At 46.8% G+C, this 11,270-nt stretch overlaps 1 protein-coding gene across 1 annotated transcript in view; it reads left to right on the top strand.

Moving 5' to 3' along the window:
* Positions 1-11,270, top strand: part of SMG5 (SMG5 nonsense mediated mRNA decay factor) — a 31,252-nt gene that overhangs the window by 2,564 nt on the left and 17,418 nt on the right. Inside the window, exons 2-4 of the mRNA XM_009891588.1 lie at positions 7,785-7,927; positions 8,558-8,681; positions 9,346-9,502. Of these exons, the coding sequence (XP_009889890.1) occupies positions 7,785-7,927; positions 8,558-8,681; positions 9,346-9,502 (424 nt within the window). The remainder of the gene's footprint in view (positions 1-7,784; positions 7,928-8,557; positions 8,682-9,345; positions 9,503-11,270) is intronic.

Here is an 11,270-nt window from a genome sequence, read left to right as displayed (position 1 = left end):
GGAAGGGGGTTGGAGGGATATTCAGGAGAGATGGGGCAGGAACCAGGGGGAAGGAGATGGTGGGATTTAGGGAAGATTGAGGGAAACAGGGGAAGGGGGTGGTGGAATTTAGGGAAGATTGAGGTGAAGAAAATGAGGGGGAATCCAGGGGAAGTTGGGCAGCGCTGAGGGAAAGGAGAAGGGGGAAATTTAGGGAAGCCTAAGGGGGAACAGGGTTTTGTGGGATCCAGGGGAGGTGAGCAATACACGGGGTGGGGGGCGGCACTGGTGTAAAAGGGGTGCGGGGCATCCAGGGGAGATGAGTCAAAACTGAGCAGGGGGAAAGGAGCTGTGGGGGATCCAGGAGAGATGCGGGGAAGAAGGCAGGTAGGAGGGTAAGAAGGGGATCAGGGAAAGGGGGTGTGGGGCACCCAGGGAGATGGGCCAGGACATGAGGGGTGGAGGAAGGAGTTTGTGGGATTCAGGGAGGTGGAGTAGGAGGTGATGGGGGCTGAGGGGGATGCAGTGGGATAAGGGCAAGATGTCGGGAGTATCCAGGAGCTGTAGAGGGGTTCCCTGGCATTGACAGTTGACAGGGATTATGTGGGAAGGGCTGGAAAAGAAGGTGTGATGAGCAGGAGCTTGAGCCAGAGCACTTTCCTGCTCTATGGAGGGCGAGATTGCTCTAGCTGCAGATCTTACCAATAAAACACTCCCAGGGACTCCTCTCTCACTCACATCTCTGCACTGTGCATTGGAAATAGCGTCAGAAGACAAGATTCAGGAAATAATGATGGCCTTGGTCAGCTCAACCCAGCAGGGATGAGGTGCCATGCTGTCAGTGCCAAGGTGCCTGGCCTCTGCTGCGCTGATGACTTGTTTCGTGACTGCGGCCCAGAAACTGTCCCCTTCTGTCTCAGTTTCTCCATCAGTAAAGCAGATTCGTAGTGGAGTTTCAGCAGTGACTGTGTGGTTTTGAAGATGAGCAAACGAATGAAGCCAAGAGACGGATTTTACATCGGGGCCTATTTTCTTTTTGTGTTGCTGACTTGGTTGGTGACATTGGGCATGTCCTTTCATCTCGTGAAACCCCACTGCCCTCCTCTAAAACAGGGCAAGGCTTGCCTCCCTCTGAGAAATCTGGCAAGATCCTCGCCTAAAAGTCCGAAGCAGTAATAGCAGTTTTGAGTGGTAGTTACCAGAATTTGTTTGTTTCTGTGCTGCACTTTGTACAAGCACGTCCCCTGGGCTTTGAAGTTATATCAGGTGCCTTTTTCTTATTGCAAGGTCAGTGGTAAGACACAGTGGCTTGGATTACCCGAGGTGTGGGCTGCGTTGTCGTGCTGGAAGTGCCTCCAGGGCTGTGGAGCTCTGTATCTGCTGTCACATTGAGATACCCGAGTTGATCTCAGGGGTGGCTTCCCACATGTCCTAGTAGTTGAGCTAGTGCAGCGTAACACGTTGCCCACTGCCACCTGAGGCATGGTGGGCAGGACTGGAGAGGATGTATGTGCTCCTGCTTGCAAAATAGAATGCGTTTTGTTTAAACCACCTTCGTCATGGTTTAAGATGTGTTTTACTTTGTGGTCACAGTGGACCAGGAATGTGTGTGCTTCTTAGCTCAAAGTGGTACCTCGCTATGCTGGTGGAGCTCACAAGTGAACGTCCCTTGACGAGACATGGGGTTGGTCATCAAGGCAAGGAAGCAGTTGTTTTCTGTTCAAATTTGTATGGCAGAATAAGGTGTGTGGTTACTTTCTAGCATCTTTACAGCAGAAAAAGAAAACCACACGCCTGTAGAGGTGGCTCTTCTTTTAGCTGGGAGTAAGTATTGTGATTTTAGTGCAGGATTTATATTACCTGCAGTGGCCACAAATTTTCTTGCCACGTAGCTGATAGCTCTCTTAGCAAACTTTCTACCTTAACAGTCTCTTGTCAATTCTTCTCTATTTCAGCCTGCAGTTCAGTTAGATGAAGCGGTAACTTCCTGGCCTCTAAGAAGCACATTGTACTTTGTGTGATGGCTGACTGTCTCTGGAAACTTTTGGCCATTGGATTAAACAGTGCCTTCGAATCACAGATGTTTGAATGTCACAGTCCCAGCTATGAACTGTGCTCGCATGGTTTCAGCTTTGTGTCTGCTTGTGAGAGCACTGGGAGTTGAGTTCAGGTCTCCACGGTTCTTGGCAAGTATGTTGGCCATTGGAGTGTGCTTTTGGAGATGAGGTTGCCCGTCGCTGTTCATAGGATGGTCTTTCATTTAAGTCTTCCTGGACTGGTAATCCCCAAGTTTCACCTCAGAATGTGGCGACTGGGTTATCCTGGGTGCTGTTTTACAATGTATGTTATAGCGTAGGGTCACCAGATTTATTTTACAGATTTCTTTTCTGGATTCTGGGTAACCATTAGCTCATTGGCTTTGCGTTACTATTCTTGTCTGCCAGCCTTGTTCTGGGCAGTATTATTTGTGTACTGACACATGCCAGAATACAAATGAATGGCTGCAGTTCTTTTCCCTGAGAAATGTCTTACTCCTCAGAAACTGTGGCTCTTAGTGATGTATTAAATAAAGAAATAGGGAGAAGGCAAATAATTCTCCCTGCCGTCTTGCCCCATCCTGGAATGTTAGTGGCACAGAAGGAAAGTGGTAGATTGGTGTTTGTGTGGCTGAAGAGGACTTCACGTTGGACCATTTCCACCCTGCTTGGCATGATGTGCTGTACTTGGTTCTTTTAATAGCCTGGCATCTGATTTGCCTCCTCTGTGGTGCTGATGTGCTGTCTGAAAGCAACGTTTAAACCCAGCAGGTATAAAAATGGGTACTGGGACAAAATTTGGCCTCTTAGCTGCTAAGTAAAATTCAGCCAATGGTCTCAAGGCACAAATGCTAAATTGCATTTTAATCAGTCCGTGGTCTATAGTGCCTGTGTTGGTGTTTGCTAACATTTTTGAGGTGAAGCTGGCTCCTTTTGTCCTCACTGTGTCCCCTTTCCTCACCTCTGTGGGCATAGGATCCTTGCGGGTCATCACTGGCTGTCACAGATTTTCCACTCCTGCCTCCGCCTCCTCCGGACCATGGAGCTCATGCTGATAAGAAGACATTTTAGTGTGGGATCTGCCTTCTGCCTTACGGCTCAGGAACCCACATCCTAAAAGATAAACCTTGCTGCTTTCAAGTCACCAGCACTCTGTTTTTTGTTATGAACCCCTAAAAAGTAGCGGATGCCACCAGTGGCTTTGTGTCCCCATCCCTGACTGTTGTAGGAAACAGGGTTGTATGGGAGACGGCCTCTGGGATGCCTCGCACCCTGTGCTCAAGGGGAAGTTGAAATACCCTCCAATGTCCCTGCTCAGGTAGTCTGTGGAAGGAAACTTTTCTGTACTTCGCTTTTGGCAGGCATTCGAGTCCTGGTGGATGTGAGTAGGCTTTCCTTAACTGCTTGATCGCATTTCCTACCCACTGATACTGTTGGCAGGCGAATAGCTGTCTGTTTGCTTGCAGCTAGGTTCACGGTGCTAGGTTAACGGTCGGACTTGATGATCTTAAACGTCTCTTCCAACCGTAATGATTCTGTGATTCTATGAGATTGGAGTTCTGGCAAATGCTTTTTGGGCAATTCTTGTTATTTCATGGGTGTCATGCTGCACAGTATCAAGATGTATTTCTGTCCCTGATGAACTCAGGAGGATTCTTAGATGAGGTTTTGTGACCCTTTTTTTTTCAGATATATAGGAAAAAAAAAATAGAGGCTTGTTTGGCATGTAAGCTGCCGAGCAGTGAGAGAACCTGGACCACATGCCCATAACGAAGCTGAATTGAGTAAGTGGCAGGAGAAGGAGTCAGTGTTGAGCCTTCAAATACAGTTAACTTGGACATGAGGATTTGCACACATGCGTTCACACCTGCGTGTCTGACATCCCACCCTAAGGGGCGATCGTGTCCTTGGGTGCAGGTGGCGGCTGTGTGTAGTCACCGTGAAATCATTTCCCACCTTGAGGTGCCAGTGACATGTGAGCTTGTGTCAGGCACACAGCGGCTGCCGATTCAGTGCGCAGTGAATGCATTTTTACAGCTATTTTGAAGCTGTAGAGACTGCCTATTTTGGGACTAGAGGATCATAGTTTTCCTATACTTCTCTCTGGGAATCAAATGAATCAGCAGTTCCCCTTTCTTCTGGTCGCCCTTCTGCGTCGGAAACAAATCAGTTCCCTGTGAGCCATGCTGTTCGTTTCTCTGAGGGTCTTTGAGAGATGTAGTGACAGGACGTTAATCACAGGTTGCGGTAAGGAGATGTTTATTGCCTGCTGCTTTGTGGAGATCTATTTTGGGGAAACTAAACGTATATGTGGGGCTTGTTGGTTCCCCCTTCCACCTCCCCCCCCGCCCCCTTCCCACCAATATGTTGTGAGCTTGGATGAATGCTTCATACTTACTGCCTTTTACCTGTAAACCAAAAAGCATTTTACTCGCTTGCCTTACTTGCTCTTGAGGCTGTTGGGTTGTTAAAGTTTGCAAAGGACCTTCAGGCCATGTGAGAAAGATGCTAGTGAGCAGAAGTGGCTGTGGATACCGAGGTTAGTAGCAGGCTTTTGTGTGCGATTCTTACTCTATTCTTGGTTTTCTTCGTGATTATTTAGGAAGAAGTTGGTTCAACAGTGTGGTGTTTTGATCTCGCAAGCCGTTGTGTAAGACAGTCCTATTCCCTACGCTTCCCTTCTTCTGTCAGGTTCTGTGGTTTACTGAAAACAAATGAGATTTCCAGTTATCTGTGAAAGAAAGCTTTCCCGTGACATGGCATGAGATGGGACATTTTCTCTTTGAGCTCCTGAACGTTCTGGGTTTTTCTCAGGGAGGTTCCTTTCGGTGTGGTGGGTTTGTGAAAGGAGATTTGCCTTGCTAGTAAGGGGCTGGTACGTGAAACCGTCAGTTACTTCACAGTAATATCTGTAGTTTTCAAGGAAGTGGTGGTGGTTTCAGCCTACCTCCTTAGCATGTAGTTTTGCATGCTCTTGCTTGCAAGGGGCCCGTATTCAATCTAGCGACCATTTGTGCATGGAATGATTGAAGGATTGGAGCATCTCCCTTATGAAGAAAGGCTGAGAGAGCTGGGACTCTTTAGCCTGGAGAAAAGAAGGCTGAGGGGAGACCTTATTACTACTTACAAGTATCTAAAGGGTGGGTTGAAGGAGGATGGAGCCAGACTCTTCTCAGTGGTTCCCAGTGACAGGACGAGGGGCAATGGGTGCAAGTTGGAACAGAGGAAGTTCCGTTCCGATGCACGAAAAAACTTCTTTACAGTTGGGGTGACAGAGCAGTGGCACAGGCTGCCCAGGGAGGGGGTGGAGTCCCCTTCTCTGGAGATTTTCCAAATCCGCCGGGATGCAGTCCTGAGTGATGTGCTCTGGGCAGTCCTGCTTTAGCGGGGGAGTTGGACTAGATGATCTCTAGAGGTCCCTTCCAACTCTGAAAATTCTGTGATTCTGTGAATGGACATGGAGTGGAATGGGTGTGGAATGGATTGAGAACAGCTCTGAGGAGAAGGACTTGGGCACGTTGGTGGATGAGAAGCTCAACATGAGCCGACAATGTGCACTGGCAGCCCAGAAAGCCAACTGCATCCTGGGCTGCATCAAAAGAAGCATGGCCAGCAGGGCCAGGGGAGGTTTAGGATGGATATTAGGAAAGGTTTCTTCACCGAAAGGGTTGTCAGGCGTTAGAACAGGCTGCCCAGGGAAGTGGTGGAGTTCCCATGCCTGGAGGTGTTTAAAAGACGGGTAGACACGGTACTGGGGGACATGGTTTAGTGGTGGTTTTGGCAGTGTTAGGTTGATGGTTGGACTCAGTGATCTTAAAGGTCCCTTCCAACCTAGACGATTCTGTGATTCTATGATTTTGCCCCTCTGCTCCGCTGAGGTGAGACCCCACCTGGAATATTGCATCCAGCTCTGGAGCCCTCAACATAAAAAAGACCTGGAGACCTGTTGGAGTGGGTCCAGAGGAGGCCACGAAGATGATCAGAGGACTGCAGCCCCTCTGCTGTGAGAACAGGCTGAGAGCATTGGGGTTGTTCAGCCTGAAGAAGAGAAGGCTTTGTGCAGACCTTGTAGCAGCTTTCCAGTATCTGAAGGGGGCCTACAAGAAAGCTGAAGAGGGACTTTTTACAAGCGCATGTAGTGATAGGATGAGGGGGAACGGTTTTATGCTGAAAGAGGGGAGATTGAGGTGAGATATGGGGAAGAAATTGTTGCCTGTGAGGGCAGTGAGCCCCTGGGGCAGGTTGCCCCGAGAAGCTGTGGCTGCCCCATCCCTGGAGGTGTTCAAGGCCAGGTTGGACGGGGCTTGGGGCAACCTGGGCTGGGGGGAGGTGGCCCTGCCCAGGGCAGGGGGTGGGACTGGATGGTCTTTAAGGTCCCTTCCAACCCAAACCCTTCTGTGATTCTATGTGTGGGCAAAGAAGGTTCAGTCATTGCATCGTGCTGTGTGTGTGATGAGGGAGTTTGGAGTTTGCATTCTGCAGACATTATAGATTTCAGGGAAAAGGAGCAGGCTGGTAGCAGCATCTAACCATTCTGCTTTGCAGATGTTTGATCAGGTCTGTCTCATTCTGTATTTACATCACATCTTGGTTGTCTTCAGCTTCTTGTTCAAACAGCTCTCCGTGTGCGGCAGGCTCAGCAGGAGGAGCAGTAAAGGTGTTAGAGCAAACGAGGAGTGATGGGTAGATAGATGTGAAGTTGAGGGGGCGAACAAGTACCTGTGGAGTTTGATAGCTAATGGCTGGGGATGGCTTGGAGGACATATTTCTTAAAGAGGAACATGTCGCGTCAGCAGCTGGGAAAAGTTAATTTCGGGAGTCAGTTTATTGACCTGAAATACAGGCTTAACGAAGGCAGAGGTTTAGAGATGCTCTCTCTTGGTAGGAGGGGTTTAACATGGCTGGTCAAACTGTCCATGAGATAGGGATGAAGGTACTTTCTGTAAGCGCTAATGCTTCTGTAAGTCCCTGGTTTTCTTTCACTGCAATGTTCTTGAATTGTAGTCCGATTTGTTCACAGCTACAAAGTTTGGAGTACTTGAGGTTTTACACACAGTGTGGTGTTCCTCCTCCAGGAGGAGAGTCTTGGGCAGTGATTCACAAAAGTATTTTTTTGCGTGACTCAGAGGTCTGGAGAGGTTGTTTGGTCTGTCTTTTAGCTGGCTTTCAGGGGAAAAATCTCGTAACAAATATCTTATTTTAGGCTGGTTTTGAATATCTCTGTTACCTATCACTGAGAGATTTTTAAGGGCTTTAATCAATGAATCACTGTAATGAAGATCAGGAAGTTTTGGCAAATGAGAGTGACGTGAGTTGCCTCCTTTCATAGACAACTTGGTAAGGAAACAGGAATTGGTGGAGGTTTGACTCTTACCCTATCAAAATAGTAATTGTTAGAAATCAATCCATGGGTTTTTTTTATTTATAGAGTTTAAGATGTTTAAATTAATCTGGTGTATATGATTTAATTGCTGAGGTTAAAAGTTGCTAACATGTCCTAAAGACATTTCTGACTTTGCTACTGTAGAAATAAGTGACATTTTTGACGAGACAGGCAGGGGTAACTGGTGATTAAACATCTGATTTGCCGCAAAATCATTACAGTGTATGTAACTGCTTTTTCCTTATTTCCATAAGCTTTTTAAAATAGAGTGCCGAAAGGAAATCAGTTAATACGGTGTGATGGTATAATGCAGCTTGCTAATAATGGAATTAACAAGGCTGGTATGGTTCTGTGCAGACATCCCAGATCTCATTAAATAATCCCAGATAATCTGTTATTCTGAAACTCTTCTTTCTGTGTTACCTTGCAGAGCAGTGGTAGAGGCCGTTCACCGTTTGGATCTCATCCTTGGTAATAAGGCAGCGTATCAAGAAGTGTTCAAGCCGGAGAACATCAGCTTGAGAAACAAGTGAGTTGGGCAGGGCACTTGGTTTTTTATACGTGCCTGGAGAAAATCCATGTGAAGCAACACGTGGAGGTTTTGAATCTGCAGTTTCACGGTGTATTCGATTTGTAGTGCACCTGTTGATCTGGGATCCCTCCAGGTTTTTGAAGCAGAGGCTACATTTCAGATCTGTATTTGAACAGCACCTAACCGTACAGTCCATGGCTGGAGGCTTTCCTGGGTGTCGTTGTGATACAAATAAGTCGTCTTCATGTTGGCCAATGCCTTCCTTGTAATTATCCTTAAAAAACCTGTGTGGTGAAGAAAGTCCTTATATGTGTGTGTAATCTTTTATCAGGTTCAGTGGGTGCCTCGCGGGGATGATTTTTCTTACTAGTTTTTTAAGCTGTCAAGACAATTCTTGATATTACTGTAATTTAGGAAGTTACTGCTGGCCAGGTGAGCCAACGTAACTGGTTAGGTGTGTGGCTTTTCCAGATGCTCTTGTGTGGGAGTGATGCAAGCTGTACCATCACCAGATGGCCTAGCTCATCCATCGTAACGAATTCAGATTTTTCTCTTCCATGCTTATGTAGTGGCAGCTGTGTTTGAAGCTGCTGTAGCTAAATGTGAATTCTCTGCCATCTGTCTCAGGCTGCGGGAGCTGTGTGTGAAGCTGATGTTCTTGCATCCAGTGGATTATGGAAGAAAAGCAGAAGAACTGCTCTGGAGAAAAGTTTACTATGAAGTTATCCAGCTCATTAAAACAAATAAAAAGGCAGGTATCTAATGGCTCTGGCACGAGAAAGTCTCGGGTTGTGCAGTGGGTGAGACCAATTTAGAAGCTTCACTTGCTTGGAGAAGTTGTGGTCTGAACGTGGGGCAGGAAGCCAGGCGCTCTGAATTTTAATCGAGGAGCTGACATACACTTTTTGTCTAGCTGTGGGCAGGTAAGCTTTAATGATCTGCTGAGAGAGCTGCTGTTGCAGAAGATATTTCAACATCATTTGCTTAATTTGTGTCTTCCCATCTTCAAAAGACACCCATCTCCATGTCGACCAGTGGTCTTTGGAGGCTTTTTCAGTGCTGATTGTTTTTGCTAGAGTTGATCGCTGGAAAATACTCACAGTATTCATTTGTATTTTCTAATGCCGTGAACTCTCTCCTGGTGATCTGGTTGTCTTAATGTATTTCAGGTGTTCTAACCAGACACCTTGATTTTATTTATTTGTTGTTGTGGCAAGCGTTTATCCTTCTTGATGTTGACCCTTAGTAAATACCACTAGATACAACATTGTTGAGCAAGAGGAGGTACAGAACTGTGCAAAACCAATTACGGCCGAGCTCCTCACTATCTTGCTTCATACTTGGTATAACTTGGGTAGCCAGCCCAAAATCTTACCTGGACTGCATTAACATACTCACATTTTTCTTCCCTCCAGCACATTCACAGCCGCAGCACTCTGGAGTGCGCGTACCGGACTCACTTAGTTGCTGGCATAGGATTTTACCAGCACCTTCTCCTCTACATCCAGTCTCACTATCAGCTGGAGCTGCAGTGCTGTATCGACTGGACGCACGTCACAGACCCTCTAATAGGTCAGTGTTCGGTGCGTTGGACTCGCGGGCAGGGCCTGAATCCCCAGACAGGTGGCTTCCCCTTGTGCTAGTCCATCTTCTTTTCGGCATTAGCCCGTTATCTGTTTAGACCAGACTGTCTGTCCTGCTCCCTTTTCCACGGCGCTGTTTTGTTGTTTGTTTTTTCTTTTCTTTTTTTTTTTTTTTTAATACTAAACTAGGGAAGAAAGAAGGGTTTCTAGCAGGAAGAAAAAACTGTTAGAAAATTCTTTAGTAAGTGTTTGGTGATGGCAGATTTTTATAGAAAATTGAGCATTTCTGGCTGTACTGAATGTTTTTGAAAGTTTAATTGAAGCAGACAAATGAGCTATTGGGGGAATAGGTTCTTGAAATCAACAGATTTTTTTGTCAGGACATCCTATTCACTAGATGTAAAATGTTTTTGCTCCTCTTGGTGCCCCCTCTATCCATGTTGCCTTCAGTTGTGCTGGGTATCACTTTGAAACTGCTACTGAATCTTGGCCTGAGAACAGGAGGAAGCTCCTGTAACACAGGAAGGTATGTTGGCTGTCTCAGGTAGCTGCCTCTGTCCATGCCCTTAGATGCAGGGTAATTTGAGGTATCTTACCTAATGGGAAGGAAGAGTAAGAGTGTTTACTGTCTGAAACAGCTCAAGGCTGCATATGTATTCACATCCTCGATTGCCTTGTAATAGTTTGTTCCTGTTTTCTCCAGAGTTGTGCTCAGTGGCCTCAAGGCACATGTTTCTGTCCGGGTGGGTCCAGGGGAGAAATGGAGCCTCTGTATGTTTTGTGAACTGTATTAGCAAGGGTTTAATTGGCATTCTTAAAGCTGGCGGGGGGAGGATGGCAGAAACAGGCATAAGAGAAGTTAGTATGTCTTTAGCAATAGAACGTTTTAGTTGCTGGTATCCTATTCTTAGTTCTGGGAGATGATTGTATCATGATTGGCTTTGAAATGTCGGTTTAAAAGGCAGATGTCCCTGGCAACTGTTGCTTTGAGAAATGTGTTTCAGTACTGTAGAATTAATAAATCCTCAAAATGCACATTCCAGATGGGTTTGTACCCTGTGGTGCGTGATTGCATTTGAAAGGCTCCCCTTATTCAGGTTTCTTAATGTGTTTAGGCTCTTTAATTAAAAGGATGCGGCAGACGAGTACGTAACTGGATAATAGAGATGTAACCTTGCATGTCTGGAAAAGATGGATGTGTAAGAATCCTGTATGAGCTACAAATTAGGGTGGGCACAACTTCTTGGTTATATAAATGGGAGCAAGAGGCTTCACAGCAAAAAAGTCAGGGAGGATAGGTCCAACAGCATATGTGGACACAGATTTGAAGGCCGTGTATATGTGTAATGTGACTCAGACAATGCCTGTTAGTAGGTGGGAACCATTCCTCACTGGTCACTTAAGCCTCCAGATTTCACTTCTGCTCTTTTAAACTACACCAGGAGGGGAACAGCTCAGACAGCAGGATGGACTGCTCTGAAGCTATTCCTTTGGGATTCCTGCTTGAGGGAATTTACTCCTCCATAAGGTGGAGAAGGTTGCCTTCTTGGCAACAGGAAGAGTGAACCTAGGCTCAATCCATGATACTGGTCTGCCCCGTGGCAGCAAATGCCCTCTGGCGAGGAAGCGAGGTCGGGGTAGCCTTTGCCTCCTCATCTGTGGCTGAACCGTGGCCTCGCTGGCTGGGGAGAAGGTGCTGATGGGGAGATGGGAAGCACGGTCCTGCCAGTGGTGGCCCCTCCCAGGAGCTGAGTCAT

This window comes from Charadrius vociferus, unplaced genomic scaffold (assembly GCF_000708025.1).
Source record: "Charadrius vociferus isolate BGI_N301 unplaced genomic scaffold, ASM70802v2 scaffold1089, whole genome shotgun sequence".
NCBI lineage: Eukaryota > Metazoa > Chordata > Aves > Charadriiformes > Charadriidae > Charadrius > Charadrius vociferus.
Note: the sequence above shows the minus strand (reverse complement) of the source record. Positions and strands in the feature narration are given on the sequence as shown.